Source organism: Chelonia mydas, chromosome 9 (genome assembly GCF_015237465.2).
Source record: "Chelonia mydas isolate rCheMyd1 chromosome 9, rCheMyd1.pri.v2, whole genome shotgun sequence".
Taxonomy (NCBI): Eukaryota; Metazoa; Chordata; order Testudines; family Cheloniidae; genus Chelonia; species Chelonia mydas.
The window spans coordinates 96,584,656-96,605,398 of NC_057855.1; the positions used below are offsets into that span (position 1 = coordinate 96,584,656).

A 20,743-nucleotide genomic window follows, 5' to 3' on the forward strand; every position below is an offset into this window, starting at 1 on the left:
CAATAATTTGAAGAGCACTAACACTGCTACGTTTCCCCATACCAGAAACTTCTGCTGCTCTTGGTTTAGATTGAACATATTTGCTTCCTTGATGCACACCAAGTCTGAGCTCTCTTGACACTTTTGTGCTATGTTGATACTTACACTCTACTGTTTTATAGCTTTGGATAAAAGAGAAAAAAAAAACCAACAACAACACTAAATCAAGTTCATCCAGTTACTTTCCCATACAAGAGCAAACTTGTGACTCCAGTGTCCAGATCAGCAGATGTCAGGGACTTTGCTTAGTGCCAACTTGGACTGCACAGGATGCCGGGGGCTAGTCTAAAATATTCTCCCAAGTAGATGAAAAGGCATTATGAGGAAAAACAGGCAGGCAGGCAAACAGGAGAGAAAGGCAGGGGGGAAGAAAAGGTGGCTCAGAATGAAAGTAAGGGTGATAGATGATCACAGTAGAATGCCTAAAGGACCCCCCAAAAGCAATAGATACTCTTGAAGACACGTAGAGTATGCAAGTAGAACAAAAGAATCAAGTTTGCTTTTAAGTGTATGATTTTCTATGCATGTAAGTTGTAGGGAAAGAGTCTTCCTAAACATGCCAAGGGTCAGTTTCTTTCCTCAATTTTAGATGTCGAGTTCTGCAAGTCTGAACAAATTGCCCCATGATCAACAAATGTATTTTTTCCCCCACACTCTCCCTTCCTGGCCGGGCACATAAATTTTCACTTGCAGTTAGGAAAGAAAGGTTTCGATCCATCACAGGGTGATCAGTTTCAAGCAGCACAATGCCAAAAACGTTAAAAAACAGACACCTTTACAGTGTATCCATTTAAAACCGAGTCTGAAGTATTTTTTTTTTTTTGAAGTCCACTATAGCACCTAAACAGAAAAATCAATAGAATTACATTTTCTTTTTCCCTATTCATTCTGTGGATTTGACAGCACATATATATAGTTAGTTTCCTCTGTTTCTGAGGTTCACCGCACCGAACGTGGGGAGAGAGAAGCCATTAAGGGGGGAAAAATGTGAATGATAAAGCCACAGAAGTTGGCAGGTGCAGTACCTGAAAGCCCTCTCTACACCCCTTCAAATGACTAGATTTCAAATAGGCAGTATCTCCAAGACTGATTAAATTCTGTTGCTTGTAACATACTGAAGAATCCTTAACGATGATCCACGGTGGTATTCTTCAAGAACTGAAAATCTAGCAGGTGTCTTTTGCAGTTGCTTTCAAAGGCCTTGTCTACAGTGGGTAAAACAAAGGTGTATTTTTCACATATGCAACATATGTTAAAATGCACCTTCCTTCAGCATAGAGACAGCCTGAGAGCACCAAGGGTTTGTCAACACCAGACATTTTGACCTCAAGTTCACTGACTGGCAATTAACTCTAACTAGTTCATGTGTTTCAAAAGGCTAGCATATACACTCCCAAACATTTGTTTCAGGATACGTGTTGCTCTTTACCCTAGGCTGACCCCAAGTAAATCAACATTAGCTTTTACGAACATACTGAAGACCTCAAGTTACTAGAGGGTGAGTTAACTCTGGTAAAGTCTAGTGAAGCCCAAATAAAATTCACACACAGCTCAAATTTATTGAAAAAAAAAAAGAGAAAAAAAAAAGAAGTTCTTACGATACATTTTGAGGTATTTAAAAAAATAAACAGCTTTATATATTGTCAGCCCTATACTGCTTTGAAAATCTACATAGCATTCACAAGACTGGTGTGCATAATGCATCCAGGATGCTTTCCAATTATTTCAACACAGTACAGTTATTAATGCCTCTACTACTTCTGTTGATGAGAGACAAAAGCTTTCAACTTTGTTGTATATGGTACCAAGCTCTTCTTCAGCTCTGTGTAGCTCAAAAGCTTGTCTCTCTCCCCAACAGATGTTGGTCAAGTACAAGATATTACCTCACCCACCTTGTCTCTCTAGTAACTGTCAGTCCCAGGATACAACTACACTGCATCCACTATTTACAACAGGAATAAGTAGCAATGCTGGATATTTCTGTCTTTTGAGCTGTGGTTCCTCAGTCAACAAGATAGCAAGCAATAATGGCATTTCGTTCCTAAGACAAGATCATTTAAGGAAAAAGCTCAGATACCATACACATTAAGATCTACACTGAGCTTACAAAGCAACAAAAAACAAAACACTTGTACATAGATTACAGCTACAGAGATGGAAGTGAATAGTTACTGTACCTTCTCCAATGGGAGCTGGGTCTGGTCCTGATTTTTCGAAGTTAATAACAACACCACTCTGAACTTTTTGAACTAGAGATTCTAAACACTGATTCAACATTCTTTGTGTCCGCACACAATAGGAGCGACCTATAAGTAAGAGAAGAGCAATGCAGCGAAAGTCTGAAAATAAGTCTCAGCAAACCCTAATTGTGTAAGTAAGGAAGGATACTGTTTATTATAAAAATAAAAGTTATATTATATGTCAAGGCTCTTTCAACTTTATGTGGAATCACCACCGCAGTGTTGCTGCTTTAGTGACAAACTCAAATCATCAACAGACATGGCACAATACTTCCACAGTGCAAACAATACAGACTGTGAAAGCCAAGTTGGTCTTTTCCATCCTGTGCATTATCACCAATAACACAGGCTTTGCAGGCCAAAAAAGCCTTCAGTGACAATGGTGTAGACCCATTGGAGGCAGTGGGTTTGCACAGCTCAATGCTGTTGATGATGCTTCTGTTCATTCGTGTGTAATTCACTCCTTTTAGCTGTGTTAGCACCAGAAGGTTAATGAAGTAAACATTAGTTATTAAAGGAAGCAGGTTTTACTGAACACATAAGGAATAGATCTGATGAGTGAGATTGTTTCATTTTTAATCACTTTTCAAAGAAGACGACCAGCCTTTTATAAAGAAAGGGGAAAGGATTACAAAGCTTAACATGAAAAAAGTGAAAAGCTGTCAGATTTAAAAGAGCCAGTATTTTTTAATTTTAAAATACTCTTGCAAGGTAGAAACCCAGACGCAACAGTGCTATACTAACATGTTGAACTGGCCAGGGTAGAGTCAGTGTCCAAGGTGAGAAAAATTAGATGTAAAATTATTCTCTCCCTCCGTCCCTCAAGAGCATCCCATTAAGACAGCTTAGAGAGTAAGACAAATTCCACATTGAAACCAAAGCAAAATAACATCCAACTACCTCCTGTCACTTCACACATCTGTGTGATTGCAGATTCATCAGTGGGTACGCTCCCTAGTTGCTCTGGTTCAACAGAAGAAGCTCCTGGCAAACGCAGCACTAGGGCAAACAGCCTTTGATCCCAACGAAATGGTTCTTTGGTTAGTTCACTTCCAGGTAAAGGAGAATTCAAAGGAAGATGAAGCTAGTAAAGAAAGATTTGAAAGCTTTAAGGGATCAGATGCTCATTTGAAGACATGTACCCAAACAAATCATCAAAATAATGGATAAACTGAAGGACCACTTTTCTGCTCTATTAATCAGTGCTATCAAACCATAGTCTGTGAACTCCTAGTGCCTATGGAACTCAGTAGTGGGGCACTGGGAGAGAAGCTGGTCCACCTTTCTTAAAAAGTGGTCTGCAGAATGAAGCTGAATTACCACCAATATAAATCTAATTCATAATTCTTTTAGCACACTGCCAAGATGCAAATTCACAGATTTTAAAACTGAAATTCTTTTGGGAGTCTTGTTAACAGTTAAAAGTAAGTTAGTGTTCCCCCGTTGCCATTTTAAAAAGTAAAACAAATATGAAAGTCTTACCTCCTCTTGAACACCAGCAGTATGTGTCAATTTGTTTCCATCCGTGATGGTAATTAAAATAGATGGCTCTAAAAAGAACGGGTTTCTCCCCTAGAGAAAGAATAAAAACATGTAAAATAGTAACAAATAATATTTAATGCCAAAACTTAAATGCCAAACAATCCTTATAAAAGCGTGAGATGGTGTTAAATCTGTGGACATGTAGAACTTCACAACCGAAACGATACTGCACATCAAAGCCTCACAGAACTTCAGACTGACCACAAGTATAGAACTCAGACCCCCTCCCGGCCCATAAAGTCACAGGTTCCTATCACTTAAGCAAAAAGTGAGTGTTAGGAGTAGACCCTTTATGACACTAAATAGCAACAATATATCTATATTCCAGCTGGCTCTCCTTGCAGGAGAAAATAAAAAGATCAGTATACTGTAAAATACATTCAGGAGACTTAACAGTGGGAAAATTAATCATCTTTAAAACTGGGCTTTTTTTTTTTTTTTTTAAAAACAGATAACATAGTTCATTAAAATACCATACTGAGAAGGCAAACACACGACATAGCAAAGTTTGAAATAGTTATTTGATAAATGTCTACAATTTTAAGATTCCAGGTGTACGTGCATGCACACACAATATGCACCGAACACAAATATACACATAACATGTTTCCATGTGGCTTAGTATGTGACACGAGAACTCGAGTTTTAAAAATGGAATCTATTTGTAGTTTATGAATATTGATAGTACATAACACAAGAACTAGGGGTCATCCTATGAAATTAATAGGCAACAGGTTTAAAACAAACAAAAGGAAGTACTTCTTCACACAACGCAGTCAACCTGTGGAATTCGTTGACAATGGATGTTGTGAAGGCCAAAACTATAACAGGGTTCAAAAAATAACTACATTAGTTCATGGAGAATAGGCCCATCAATCGCTATCAGCCAGGATGGTAAAGGATGCAATCCCATGCTCTGAGTGGCCCTAGCTTCTGTTTGCCAGAAGCTGGGAGTGGATGACAGGGGATAGATCACTCAATGACTGGCTGTTCTGTTCATTCCTTCTGAAGCACCTGGCACTGACCACTGTCGGAAGACAGGATACTGGGCTTGATGGACCATTGTTTTACTATAACCAGTTCAAAGCAGCCCCCTCATTTTACTCATACTCCATCACCCCCCCCCGACCCCGCTCCAGATATTTAACAATATCCACAAAGCAGCAATGGTTACAAAGAGTGTTTGATAAAATGTGAAGAACAAACATTTGTTACCTGTCCATAATTGTCTATTCCAGATACTAATCTATTGAGATTTAACAAGTCAAACGAGGATCTGAGAGCCTGCCCGAGGGTAGTCAATCCTGAAGCTTGGAGGTTTTTCAGTTCATTCATGAATGTTGCATGATTTTCCTTCCATCCAGCCTGTTATGTAGTAATATAGAGAGAGACAAAAAAGACAGTTTATTGGTCATTTTACTAGCGATCTGGCAAACATCAACTGCAAGGTCTGATCATCACTTTTCCTCTCAGAGGCAGATTACATTTCTCATTAGCAAGTAGATCCTATTGTGCTTGTATGATGCATAGATTTAATAAATAAATAAAATAAAATAAAATCAGAGGAGCCACACAAGTATCTTCCCACATAACTGCAATGTGTACAGAACGTGAAGTACACAGTAGAAAACAAACTACAAACAGTATTAAGTTTTTGAAACAATGACTCTGTCTATTTAACTCTTTTTATGAAAGCTGCAGCAAAGCGGAATGACTAATGGAACTATTTGGGTACTTCCATGAGAATGAGAACATTTGATTTAAAAAGTGTGTCAAATGAATAGCATTTAGAAATCAAACATGAATACCTAAGGCATGGTGGTGAATGAAGGAGCTGCAGGGAGAGCACAAGGAGCTGCTCTTGTGGTGCTCTGCAACTCCTCCCCAACCAGCCTTCCCCAGGGCTAGAAAAACATGCAACAGGTGCTCAAGGACTAAGCCTAGTAGCCCGTGAGAGATACCAGTGCCACCACATTCTTGCTCCCTGCTCAGTGCCCACCCCAGAACTAGAAAGATGTTAGACAGCTGTGTATCATTAACTGGGGACTTTTAATACTGTATAATCAGCCAACTTAGAGAAGTTTTACAAAAGTGACTCACTATACTTCTCACTTTTCTTGTACTTCCTTTCCCTCCTGGCTTTACTCCATTTACGTTCATATACAGATCGTGCCTCTTTTATGCTTTCCTCTACACTTTTCCTCCACATCCATATTATATATTGTAAAAACACACTTTTCTCCTACCCCAGTTTCTCTACGTCCTACCCTATAATTCTAACTCTACTTTCTTCCGTCACTTCTTCCTTGCTGCTGGAAACTGGCTCAGATTCCTACCAGGTTGTTTCCCGGAACCCTTCTATCTCTTTAGCAGACAGACACTTTCTAGTTGAAGACTGATAGTTGAAAGGTCCCAATCCCTCCCCCAGTGTTGGAAGGGAGAAGGGACATTGTGTCTTGTCCTCTGCATCCCAGAGACTCCTGACTGCTGCAATGGGGAGTACAGAACATCTCTCCAATATTTATAGTTCACTCCCTCAGCTACCTGGCTGCTGCAAGGAGGCAGGTGTGTACATGTGCAAGTGTCATTCCACCCCTTACCCCAAGCCTCAGTGTAGAGTCCTCTACACTGAATAGTGCCAATCCCTTCCTTTGATGCTGCTCAGAACTTATCTGAGCAGCAGCAGAGTAAAACTAACTCAATTCTTGCTAGTTTTGCTAATGCCCACCTAACAGAGTACTGGGCCTTGGAAGGCATGCTTGTGTCCCATGCACCTGTTACTGTCCTTTGAAACACCAAACTGTGGTTGTAAGCCATATGTCTGCTCCTAGTCATGTGTTCTACAGGAATTTACATAGAAAGTTTCCTGTCTCTTTAGGCAACTGAGTACCCGGGGGGAGGGAGGTCACGAGGAAGAGAACCTCTGCATCTATCAGTTAGAAGGCCAGAGTGGGAGATAGCTGCCAGTGCTGACTGTGGCAGAAAGACTCAGCTGAAGCAGACTGTTAAGCTCTGGGAGAAGAGTTGTAAGGACCAGGAAATCTTGGTGATAAGGACTAAGGCAAAAAATAATTAAAATCTTAAATGCAACTTAACACTCAAGCCTTGTCCTAAGTCAGTCCTTACTGCAGGTTCAATGAAATATTCTTCACTTCCTGCTGCTTTCAATGACGTATGTCTAATTTGGGTATCTGTTTGTAGAGCACTTTGGAGAAAACAAAAAATATCTTTATAAGCAGTAACCATGTTCTCAGATCCTTATCTGCTCTATCTCCAGCCACAACAGGAAGAGTAAAAAATTAAGTTTCATCCTTAACTTTAAATGCAAGATCTATTTAGATGAAAGATGCTATAATAAAAAAAAAAAGTCACTAATTTCTTTAGAGCAGTGGCTCTGAACCAGGGGTATGCGTACCACTGGGGGACAGAGATCTTCTAGGGGGTATATCAACTCCTCTAGATATTAGCCTAGTTTTACAACAGGCAACATGAAAAGCACTAGCAAAGTCAGTACAAACTAAAATTTCATACAGTTATAACTTGTTTATACTGTTCTATATACTATATTAGTGTTTCTCAACCTGTGGGGGGGTCGTGATTTATTTTACAATTATAGAGAAAGTAATTAAAAATGAGAAAAGTAAGTAATTTTCCAGTAATATTGTGCTAAAACACCTTTGTATTTTTTTGGCTGATTTTGTAAGCAAGTTTGCAAGTGAAGTGAAACTTGTGGTATGCAAGACAAATCAGCCTCCTGAAAGGGGTACAGTAGTGTGAAAAGTTTGAGAACTACTGCTTTAGAGTAATTCTATGTTGCATCGAAGTGAGTGAGTTATATTACACAACATGCAGGACACAGTTTGTAAAAAGTTATTTTTAAAGAGGTGACAGTGTACATGGCCCTAAATGAATGGACATAACATTCTCCTTGCCCTAAATATATCTTGAAATCCAAATAAAAATATTATTCAAGACCCCTATTGGGAAAATGGGGTGAATGAAATGGAAGGAATCTAGATTACTCAGAAGATTATACTGAGGGCAATTTTTTATTTCTATTTAGTCAGCAATTTGAATCCAGGTCAGCTTGGTAGTATCCAAGAATTGATATCATAAAATGGCTATTTGGCTGGCCAGCATGAAATGAGTTAGACTTCCATCCAGTTGTCCACATCACAGCTAAAGCCCCAAGTCTCAAAAAGGGTTAGAATTGAACAGAGAAAGAGCCTTAGCTACTGTGGCATGGTTAGCAGTAGTTCTCCAGAACAGAAACTGCAGTACATTAGCAGGCCAACACAGGGAAGTGTACCAACTTGTGATGTACCAGTTCTGCAGAGAAAAGTTATCTGCAGGAGTCAGTCTCACACCGTGCACAAGTGCCAGCTTTCATTTTAAAACCAAATTTAAAACCCCACATGTAGTGGAAGGTTTTTGGTCTTGCATTCATATGGCTTCTTTTCTAAAATAAACAGAAGCCATGTGAAGTTGAGACATACGAAAGTCTGATTAGTTTGGGTTGGTTTTTTTGTTTGTAAAAAGAGGAGAGAAGCCAAAACTCACTTGTTTTGCCCCTTAACTATATTTAAAAAATTGTTTTTAAAAAAAATGAAGTTTGGGACTTTCCCCCTCCCCGAAAACAAACTTGCATCAGTGGTTTTGGTAACAATCTTCCCTGCTCCTCAACTCTACCCAGCCACCCTCCAAATTACATGTTCAGTGGTCTATTATTGTACAGATGCATTGACAAACTTGTAGATTGTGGGGTGTCTTAAAAAAGTAGCCAGAGCTTTTGAAAGAAGCAGTTTTTGGTACAGAGCTAACTGCAACTGAAGATTTCATCCTTTGAAGCTGAAGACAGACTCATTTCCAGACTTCAGGGCCTCCCAAAAGGTGTTTCTGTTCTGATGCAAGATAAGTGTTGCAAATGATCTTAAAGTGTCAGGCAACTCCCCAACAGATGCTATTACCCCACCTGCTGTTCTCTGAAACAGAAATCTCCAATGGCAGGACACCTGATTGTGTACTTTAAAGTGCTACATTAGAAGCCCTATGAGTAAGGGCAGGGGGTATGCATATTCTCTAATCTCTTCAAACTAAGTTTGTTTTTTGAGGGGTAGGACAGCAAAAAGCTCAGAGAAAGACCAAGGCTAAGAGCTTTCACACCTAGTCTGAACTCCTTGATATCTTGAGAGCCATCATTCAGTGCCCCAGAAGTGGCGGGAGAGTATGGACTGGGTACAGATTCCCAACCTCAGCAATGCAGACAGCCCTCCTGCATTCCAAGATCTGCCCCACAGATATTTCAAGATAGTCTAAACCACCTAGAAGAATCTCCACCTTTCAAAAGCCCTCATTTTGTTGCCTCTAAACAAGTTCTTTCACCCTGAATCTTGGCAGTGGGGATTTTTGGGCCAGCTCCAATTCTTTTGACTTAACTGAACAATTACAAAGGACCTCCGAATCCTCCTAACTCTTCAGTACAACTGCTAAACGTCATTTGGTAGGAACGCCTGTCAAATGAGTTAAATTTCTCCGTTGTAAACCAGGTCCCAGGCCCAGCTCAAGATGTGTTTTCTGAAGAATGGTGTTATACATGGTTCCTGATCTCCTTTAACATATGGATTGGGAAAGTGACAGAATACACACTTATGGAAGCATAATTCTTTCATGTCATAACTTTTGAATGATCTTGAGAGCATACCTGGATTTCCTCCAGTATATTAACAGGATGTCTTGTATATTTCTCTTTTGTAATGAGCGATTCTATAGGGCTATTCCATGTGAGTGCAGGGAATACAGGATTTCCCTAACTCCACACCTTGTTTAAATAAATGCCTGTGGAAGCGAAAGTAGCGTTTTCTGTCAATTAGTGCAAGGCTTGCTTGGAGGACATTAAAAAAATATCCAAGTGAATAGTACAAAAATCACTTCTGTAATACGGTTCTCTTGGTGACTCTGACCTAAGAATGTAACACTGAAAAATGACAGTGGTATTCAGAGTACTCCAGGAGTTGAAACTGGACCTGGGATTGAGGATTTCTGTGTTCTTGCTCCTCCTCCCCCTCAATACACTGTTAAAAGTATCCTGCAGAATTATTCAGAGTAATCATTTCTGTGCTCGTGTCAGCAGCAGCCTTTCAAAAGTGGTTAGGATTATAAATTGCTGCCTTGGAAAATGCTACTGTGAGGGAATAGTTATTTTCATCTGCAGGTAGGAATACTATAAAAATGAAAGGGAGTTGGAGATGCACGCATTGAAACAAGGAGAGTTAAAGAGGCCATGTATGCAAATAGACAAGAATAAAGTCAAAGCCCTAGAACAGTTATATTTTTGATTCCTTATACATAATTCCAGTTGTGAGACTTCAGTTTTTTCAGGTCTTCAAGTACCCAATTCCTACTGGATCATTTTTAAGCACAGAATTTAACACTGAGTAGAGTACATCTTGGCATATAAAAAGAAGTGTTAATTTACCATTACTTGAAAATTTAGAGGAAAAACTGAACAGAATTGAATTTTAATGGGATGACCTTCTGGTGAATATGAAGGTCTAATGAGGTACTTATACTGTACTTGCTTTACTGGGCATTTGTGAGAATCACACACCTGCTGCCCCAAGCCATGATTGGGCAAAAAGAGATGTCAATCAGCCCTCTGTGGCACTAAATAGAACTTTCAAATATCATCCTCTGGAATCCTGAAGCTTGTCTTGTGAAATACAATTCTTCAATCAAAGACATCTGGTAGCACTGCACAACTATCCTGTCTCCTTCCAGACAAAAGCTGGAGAGACCTGCCAAAGGAAGAGAGAGGGTCCACCAGCTAAGTGAATAAAAATAAAGTAGCAGAACTAAGCAGTACAGGAAAGATAAGAAATTAAAGAGTCAGTTAAGTTTAAATAAATAGTTTTAATAGCTGGGAAAATTAAGGTAACTGGTGTAGGATTCAGTTGAGAGGCCTGGGGGAATCTTCAAAACAAATGCTTGAATTAAAAAAAACAGTAGGTTTTCCTAGTTGTTCACTTTAAGTTTGGACAAAAAGCACCATCCTCATGAGAGTATCAAAATGCAAGAGAATAATAAGCAGACAAAGTCCCTGGATTTTAGATATGTACAGAGCAGGACGGATTGATTTAATCAAAGTGATTTAAATCACAAGGTGGAGGAACCTGATTTAAATAACTGATTTTAATCAATTTTCCCACCATTTGTACACTTCAGTTATTTTCTAACGAAAGGTGCATTTTCATTGGTTGATATAACCATTAAAACATGTTGATTTACAACTAAATAGAGCCTTTACACTAGATTTGGTACATCTTTTTGCTACCTAGCAGGGTACACTGTAACTATATACGTTTATTTAAACAATTATGTAACTCAATATTTTCAGATTCTTGTTAATTTTACATTTTAGTAGGTTAGAAAATTGTGAATGACATGCTTTTTTAGTAGAGTACTAACTTTTTGCTCATGATTTGTGTCAAGCTGCATTAAAGGATGGTAACTGGAATTTAAATACATGAAATAGCATATACATTTAGCTTTAAAGAAAGATAACCTTGCATGTTCAACTACATCTCTTTTTCACACCCCTGAGCAGGACTGGATCCTCTAAGCAATCCAGTGGAAGGTAGAACATACAGTGTAGTTTTATCATGCAATTCTGTGATCCAGTGTTTGTCCTTTCTCATATCTTTGGGCTAGTCTAGACTAACTTAAGTTTTAGGTCAAGATAAAACTACATTGTATATTCTACCTTCCACTGGATTGCTTAGAGGATCCAGTCCTGCTCTCTCAATCTAGAGCCTATTTCTAAAGTCAGTTCTTTGATACTACATAAAGACCTCCTTCAAGTTAGCAGGCAATTTAATTTTGGGGTGCCAAACATCCTGTCATTTTTCTTACTCTGCCTATGTGCTTCAGACAGGCCAGCATTTGAAAAACTCAACAGCCAGGGAGAGCGGCACTCACCAAGCTGACAGTGCTAATGGTGAACAAGCAATTTTGAGCCCTAAACACTGAAACCTAAACCCACCCCACCATTCCTTAGAACAAAACAGTTTAGACAGCGATCTAGTGTCTTTGAATTAACCCTTAAAATTGACTTTCAAAAGCAGCAAAAGATAATAAGAGCTCCTTTTCAGTTTAAGCACATTAAGTAAGTTATACACCTGGCCAAAGAGAAATGGCTAAGGGCTTCCCAAAAATATTGGCAGGCTTGTAGTGATCTTCATTATTAAACCAGTCTTGGAGAAGCACCTCTCTAGACACGTGCTTATACTCCCTCTCTGAGACCATATACCATCTGGAAGCACTGCACTATGTTTAAATTTTCATGCATCAAAAGTGAAGTAAATTCACAGATTGAAATAATTTGCTCTAAACTCCACAAAGTATTCACACACATATAAAAAGGTCTGCAGAAGTGTCATTTGCTCTAAAAATTGCTTTAGAAAATCAAGATAAACAAATAGTTTGCCTATGCTACTTACAGCCTTGTAGATACAGGAATTATTTCAGTTTTAACATTCTACTTTTCACTATTCGTGAGGTCTTGTTTTTTGTTAGGCATTCCACTTGGGATAGTGAAATTAAATCAGTCCATTTCAGCTTTGGATTCCCTTCCAATAGCACAACGTTATTTCTTTTAATTCCAACACAGTAGAGGATTTAAATAAAAATTAGGGCTGTCGATCAACTGCAGTTAACTCATGCGATTAACTCAAAAAAAAATTAATTGCGATTTTAATCGCACTGTTAAACAATAGACTACTAATTGAAATGTATTAAATATTTTGGATGTTTTTCTACATTTTCATATATATTGTATTCTGTGTTGTAACTGAAATAAAAGTGCATATTATTTTTTATTACAAATATTTGCACGGTAAAAAATGATAAAAGAAATAGTATTTTTCAGTTCACTTCAGACAAGTACGGAAGTGCAATCTCTGTCATGAAAGTGCAACTTACAAATGTAGATTTTGTTGTTGTTACATAACTGCACTCAAAAATAAAACAATGTAAAACTTCAAAGCCTACAAGTCCACTCAGTCCTCCTTGTTCAGGCAATTGCTAAGACAAACAAGTTTGTTTGCATATACAGGAGAATATGTCACCAGAAAGTGAGAAAAGACATTCGCAAGGCACTTTTGTAGCCAGCATGGCAAGGTATCTACATGCCAGATATGCTAAACATTTGTATGCCCCTTCTTGCTTCAGCCACCATTCCAGAGGACATGCTTCCATGCTGAGGACGCTTGTTAAAAAAAAACAAAAAAACACTGTATTAAATTTGTGACTGAACTCCTTGGGGGAGAACTGTATGTCCCCTGCTCTGTTTTACTCACATTCTGCCATATATTTCATGTGATAGCAGTCTCGGATGATGACCCAGCACATGTTGTTCATTTTATGAACCCTTTCATTGCAGATCTGACAAAATGCAAAGAAGGTACCAATGTGAGATTTCTAAAGATAGCTACAGCACTCGACCCAAGGTTTAAGAATCTGAAGTGCCTTCTAAAATCTGAGAGGGACGGGGTGTAGAGCATGCTTTCAGAAGTTTTAAAAGGGCAACACTCCGATGCGGAAACTACAGAATTCAAACCACCAAAAAAGAAAATCTACCTTCTGTTGGTGGCATCTGACTCATATAATGAAAATGAACATGCGTCGGTCCACACTGCTTTGGAATGTTATCAAGCAGAACCCGTCATCAGCATAGATGCATGTCCCCTGGAATGGTGGTTGAAGCCTGAAGGGACACATGAATTTTTAGCGCATCTAGCACATAAATATCTTGTGATGCCGGCTACAACGGTGCCATGAAAACGCCTGTTGTCACTTTCAGGTGACATTGTAAACAAGAAGCGGGCAGCGGCTATCTCCTGTAAATGTAAACAAAACTTCTTGTTCAACCATTTGCTCAGACAAAGAAGTAGGACTGGGTGGACTTGCAGGCTCTAAAATTTTAAGATTGTTTTATTTTTGAATGCAGGTTTGTTTTGTTTTTTAAACACAATTCTACATTTGTAAATTCAATTTTCATGATAAAGAGATTGCACTGCAGTACTTGTATTAGGTGAATTGAAAAATATTATTTCTTCCGTTTTTTCACAGTGCAAATACTTGTAAAAAATATAAAGTGAGCACTGTAGACTTTGTATTATGTGTTGTAATTGAAATCAATATATTTGAAAATGTAGAAAACATCCAAAAATATTTAAATGGTATTCTAATAATTTTTTTAATTGTGTGATTAATTTTTTTAATCGCTTGACAGCCCTAATAAAAATATTTAATAATCGTTGCATTCCTATAGTGCTTTCAATAACTGAAAGCAACTATGTCATTGAGAACATTTCTATTAGTATTAAGAATAGCAAGATCTCTTCTTCCTTCTGTTCCAAAAACAGACCAGAGAAGCATTAACCACTTGAATAGGTCTTTAAAAATTTCTCAGCACATTGCCCTTTCAACGCATCCAAATTTGAGAGCATTCTCAAAGAGAGGCAGCCACCCAGTTCGACACATTGGGGATGGTACCAAAGAGGAGGTCCCAGACACTTGTCCTTCCCTTCCCTCTGAGCAGCAACTCCCTTCATTTTCAAACTCCTTCCATACCATCTTTATATTCTTTGACTCACGTGATACAGAACCCAAGAACTTAGCTTGAATTTTTCCACTGTGGAGAAAACTGCCTCACCACCACCACTCCTTCCTCCAAAAATGGAGATGGAAACTCTTTAAATAATTTCAATTTTTAAAAAAGTGCACTGTCTGAGGAAAGACCGATTCGGTTTCCCATCTACAAAATTATGGTTATAAGAAAAAGGCCAAGCTTGCTTTGCTTTTTCAAGACATTCTTTCTTGAATAGGTGAAGAGAACAAGATCAAAAGCAGTGCTTAACACTGAGTGCATAAATACTGATTACTGTGACTGATAGCCTGTCAATAAGCTCTTTTTTCATGCTGATTCTTTCTTAATTTTGTTTTATGGTTTTTCATGACATTTCAAAAGTCACACAACATACAACCAGATCAGGCTACTACAGCCACCAAAACCCTGCTCTTGTGTGTAGAGACAGCAGTACACATAGTCCTTTTCAGAGGGATCTATGGCACTGAGCTACAGGTACAAGACACGTAACATTTTAATTTCCATTAGGAGGAGTTCAATCATAGAATATCAGGGTTGGAAGGGACCTCAGGAGGTCATCTAGTCCAACCCCCTGCTCAAAGCAGGACCGATCCCCAATTAAATCATCCCAGCCAGGGCTTTGTCAAGCCTGACCTTAAAAACTTCTAAGGAAGGAGATTCCACCACCTCCCTAGGTAACGCATTCCAGTGCTTCATCACCCTCCTAGTGAAAAAGTTTTTCCTAATATCCAACCTAAATCTCCCCCACTGCAACTTGAGAACATTACTCCTTGTTCTGTCATCTGCTACCACTGAGAACAGTCTAGAGCCATCCTCTTTGGAACCCCCTTTCAGGTAGTTGAAAGCAGCTATCAAATCCCCCCCTCATTCTTCTCTTCCGCAGACTAAACAATCCCAGTTCCCTCAGCCTCTCCTCATAACTCATGTGTTCCAGTCCCCGAATCATTTTTGTTGCCCTCCGCTGGACTCTTTCCAATTTTCCCACATCCTTCTTGTAGTGTGGGGCCCAAAACTGGACACAGTACTCCAGATGAGGCCTCACCAGTGTCGAATAGAGGGGAACGATCACGTCCCTCGATCTGCTGGCAATGCCCCTACTTATACATCCCAAAATGCCATTGGCCTTCTTGGCAACAACGGCACATTGTTGACTCATATCCAGCTTCTCGTCCACTGTAACACCTAGGTCCTTTTCTGCAGAACTGCTGCCGAGCCATTTGGTCCCTAGTCTGTAGCGGTGCATTGGATTTGTCCATCCTAAGTGCAGGACTCTGCACTTGTCCTTGTTGAACCTCCTCAGATTTCTTTTGGCCCAATCCTCCAATTTGTCTAGGTCCCTCTGTATCCTATCCCTACCCTCCAGCGTATCTACCTCTCCTCCCAGTTTAGTGCCATCTGCAAATTTGCTGAGGGTGCAATCCACACCATCCTCCAGATCATTTATGAAGATATTGAACAAAACCGGCCCCAGGACCGACCCTTGGGGCACTCCACTTGATATCGGCTGCCAACTAGACATGGAGCCATTGATCACTGCCCGACAATCTAGCCAGCTTTCTATCCGCCTTATAGTCCATTCATCCAGCCCATAGTTCTTTAACTTGCTGGCAAGAATACTGTGGGAGACAGTGTCAAAAGCTTTGCTAAAGTCAAGGAACAACATGTCCACTGCTTTTCCTTCATCCACAGAACCAGTTATTTCGTCATAGAAGACAATTAGATTAGTCAGGCATGACTTGCCCTTGGTGAATCCATGCTGACTGTTCCTGATCACTTTCCTCTCCTCTAAGTGCTTCAGAATTGATTCCTTGAGGACCTGCTCCATGATTTTTCCAGGGACTGAGGTAAGGCTGACTGGCCTGTAGTTCCCAGGATGTGTTGATCTATTTGTAAAAGTGACCTCTTACGCAATACTGAAATACAAGTTGAGTAGCCAAATCCTAATTCACCTAAACATTTGTGTTTCCCTGCATTAAAGTTAATCCTCAAAAAGTACTGACTGACACCCATAAATCTGCTAGTAAAAAGCTTCTGATCATCAAATCAAACTGTAAAATGCAAGTTTGAATCACAGCTTAATGTAAACTGCAGGCATTCAGAGTAGAACAATGCTGTCTGCACCAAGGAAAACAGAACAGAGATACCATACGACCGCCCAGGGGATTTTTGTTTGTTTTTTATAATATATGTATGTATAAAAATATTATATTCAAATGTAGCTCTGAGGCAAGTAAAATAATCAATACCATCAAAGAGCAAACTGCCAGCAAGACAGGTCTTGTTACCCATTTAATATCTGTATTTTTAAATAACTGATATCCAGGGTTTAATCTGCAATATTTTAGACATTTAGATGGCTATGATCAAAAGCCCCATTTTTTTTGCTGCATCAACATCAAGGCTATCACATATGCTTAAGTAAATGAAAAGATATAAACACAAAGAGGTCATCATAACCCACCATTTCAAAATATATCAGTATTTAGACAAGGAACACAAAACTATCCAGAATTAGTTGCACTCAGTAAACAAGTCGCCATATCAGTATGGTTTTGAAGTACTATGAGATTTTACAATATCTACTTTAATTCTGTATTTAAACCAGTTATGTGTTTCATGTAGTAATTTATGAAGATGGATTATAGGGACACCATCGTTTAGAAATAGTAGGTACTTCTGGATTATAAACTTTGATAAGTAAAGTACACTCCCAACAGTGCAAATAACATTCACAGACCAAAATCTTTAACTCTAAGTCAAGGTTAACCAAAAGTGCTTTGTACACTTCCAGAATGTCAAGTGCATGGAGTTTTTGGGCAGTGAATTCCCCCGCTCCCTTTTTCTTTTTTTGAGGAAACGGGGGCAATGAGGGTGACATGATTGAGACACACCAGGAAACTTCCTGGGACCACCTCATTGCCACTCAGGATGCAACTCTACGCTTCTCCTGGCCTCTCCATTCCTCAAGCAGGACTGGAGGGACGAAGAAGGTAGGTGGTAACTGATGGGCTGCAAGAAGCATATCTACCAGCTGGAGGCATCAAGAGGAAATGGAGCAGAGCCCCATACTCCACTTCAGGGTCTGGTGTAGGGGAAGGTGCTTTGCACAACCCTCTATAGCATAAGACTGCAGATGTGTGAACTCAGTAGGTATTCTCCTCCCCTTCTCTTTCAAAGTCCACCTCAGCCCATTATGGAAAACCAATTTTCTAAATAATTTCCCTATGCACATGGACTTTACAGAATTTTGAAAATTAAAAGCTGTTCATAATGTGACAGACCATAACTGAGAATCTCTTGCCCAAATGACCCCAACTTGCACCATTAACTTTACCCCTGTGCAAAAACATGTTATAAGAAACAATTTTGAAGATTTTGGGGGGGTTTGGGGGAAGAGATGGCTGTATCTCAGGAACCGCTTGCTCAAATATGGACCACTAACCTACTCCAGATCCTCATGAAGCACAGAAATTGTCAGGTTAATCCAAGCAAGCATGTGGACTTCACAGCACTTAGAGTCTCACCTTAACTACACAGGTGCTACTACCTCACTATAATACCGAGATAAATGTTGGTCAGCTCCACTGATAACTAACAATAATATTGTTAAACTGTAGGCCTTTGCTTATACTAAAAATCTAACATTAGCCAACACAATTTTTTAAAAAACACACACTATGGTTTTGTTTGAAGCTTAATAGCACTAAAATTAACTTCAAGTCCCTTTATCTTTAACAGCAAGCATAAGGAAGATATTTGCTTACACCCTATACATGAACAGAATTGTTAATATCACTTCTTGTAAAAAGTTCACATTAGCGAGCTAAGCCTATAACAGCATTAAAAGCAGAGAAGCACAAGGCAACAGAATAAGAATGTGCCTACCTCAATACTCTCTGGTCAGTATTTTTTTAGATGAACATCAACGTACAACATTTTAATACCTTGTTTTGTGGCCAGTTCAAAAACAAATTTAAAAAAAATCAGTAGTTGAAAGAAAAATGTAGATGTCAGTTTGAAATTGAAACTAAAACAACTGATCCCAGAGACATATCTTCTTAATACCCACGCATTACACAGAAAATGCAAGTACCTCAATCTCTACAGGGAATTAGGGAGAAATGGATAGATCAATACAAGTATCAGGGCAGTTACAGATTCTAAATTGAACACAGAATGTGATTACAAGGACACCACTTAAAATGCATATTCTAGACACGAACCAAGCGCTTCACTAAAACCTTGTCCCTAGCTTGACTTGTTGCTTGTGTTTAGAACAGCTCCTCATATGATCCTTTTCATCTTTATGTTTAGAGTCTCCAGCAAATATTAAGTGGAATCCATGAAAACTGAATTTGATAGAGTGTAGTTTTAAGTATTCAAAGTCTACTCAAGGTTTTCAGTGTAACAATAACAGAGGTTATATATTAAGAGGACAGTTGGCATATAGTTAAGTGGTAGTGTTAATAGTTGCTCTATACATAGCACTATACGGTGATGTTATAGATTCTGGAAATAGCTGTACTCTGTGGTGGATATATTCCAATATTTGACTAGAGAACACATTAATAAGAGAGAAATTAGGGGGTGGGGAGAAAGAACAGTAGCAAGTTCCTAAACCCACAGTCCACATTAGTAATCAAATGGTTAGTTTTAAATGTAAGTTAAAATAAAGTTGGTTTACAATGGTGGTATTCCTCCCCCTTGTTTTCCTAATGCAAGTTACTCAAGAAGTTGATCAAGTTGTACAGTATTGCTAGGGCCCTACCAAATTAATAGCCATGAAAAACACATCAGGGATGGTGAAATCTGGTCTCCCCCAATGAAATCTGGTCTTTTGTGTGCTTCTACCCTATACTATACAGATTTCATGGGGGCAATCCAATCTGAGAAACACTGGAGGTCCTGACCCAAAAGGGAATGGGGCGGGGGTGTCATCGCAAGATTATTTTACTTCTGTGCTGCCCTCAGAGCTGGGCAGCCAGCGAGTGGTGGCTGTTGGCTGGGCATCTATCACTGAAGGCAGCGCCCCGCCAGCAGCAGCGCAGAAGTAAGGGTGGCAATACCATGCCATTCTTAGTTCTGCACTGCTGCTGGTGGCGCTCTGCCTTCAAAGTTGGGCATCCAGCCCGCAGTCGCCACTCTCCAGCTGCCCTGCTCTGAAGACGACAACACCACCACTTGCAGCAGCGCAGAAGAAAGAACAACAGTACCGCAATCCCCCTTATCATAACCTTGCAAACACCCCCCCCCCCCCAACAACTTCTTTTTGGGTCAGGACCCCTACAATTACAACACCATGAAATTTCAGATTTAAAGAGCTGAAATAATGAAATCTACGATTTTTAAAATCCTATGACTATGAAACTGACCAAAATGGACTGCGAATTTGGTAGGGCCCTAAGTATTGCATGAAGACAATGAACCTTTGGATAGTGGAGCTCCCTCTAACTAATCTGTAAATCAGACTCTTACAACTGAACAGCCATTTTTGTGTATGTATTATGGCTCCATAGTTAAAGCTGAAACCAGAATATTCCAGACAATTAAGTCACTAGATATGCCTTACTTTTACCCAGGAATACAGATCCACGCAAGTCATGAAACTGAAGTTTATCAGAGAAGCAGCTTTTCACATTAATGGTATTTTCATATTATGCAAACACAGGCGGCCTTAAATTCTGTGTATTCTTGTTACAGTAAGTTCAAAATATCATTTTTGTACCCTTGGATTTAAAGTAAGTCGACTATTCTCCTAAGGGAGAAACATTTTCAAAACCCCAAATGAGAATGAACACATTATAAGCAATTAAGAATAAAGGAAGGAGTATTTACAATCTTATAGTATTCATTATTGCAAAAGCTAATAAATACACACATTCACAATTTAGAAAATCAACAGAATGGTACATCATACAGTTTAAAAAGAGAGTTCCTGCCCCAAGGAGTTTACAATCTAAGTTATTATGTACATTTTTATATAGATTATAAAGCCACGCTAAGAAGCCTAGATCATAATTTAGTCATTCTTGTGGATTCTGCCTTGGTATTTTGATGAAAAAACAGGATGTAGTACACAAGAAACAAAGAGCATTTGGCAAAGAAGCGTGGAGACAACTCCCTACTCACTACAGAGAAGCTTTTCCACTTATTTGCAGGCAGTCTTAGGTAGAAATATGTATTATGATTTTACAATTTAAACTTGTTATAAAAAGTGACTTTACACTAAGAGGCTTAACTAATTTCAAATGCTAAA

The 20,743-nt window shown here is 39.1% G+C and overlaps 1 protein-coding gene across 9 annotated transcripts in view; it reads right to left on the minus strand.

Moving 5' to 3' along the window:
- LOC102937779 (integrator complex subunit 6-like) overlaps window positions 1–20,743 on the minus strand; it is a 53,306-nt gene that overhangs the window by 23,748 nt on the left and 8,815 nt on the right. For 8 of the 9 annotated variants that reach the window (XR_005226860.2, XR_005226862.2, XR_005226861.2 and 5 more), the window contains exons 3-6: window positions 5,037–5,186; window positions 3,762–3,851; window positions 3,180–3,363; window positions 2,217–2,345 (exon numbers count right to left, since the gene is read on the minus strand). Coding sequence is in view for 3 of the 9 variants with exons in the window: in XM_037909369.2 (XP_037765297.1) it covers window positions 2,217–2,345; window positions 3,180–3,363; window positions 3,762–3,851; window positions 5,037–5,186 (553 nt within the window). In the remaining 6 variants the exon portion in view is untranslated. Of the gene's footprint in view, window positions 1–2,216; window positions 2,346–3,179; window positions 3,364–3,761; window positions 3,852–5,036; window positions 5,187–10,428; window positions 10,446–20,743 lie in introns of those variants that run through there. The other variant, XR_005226863.2, reaches the window with a different exon arrangement.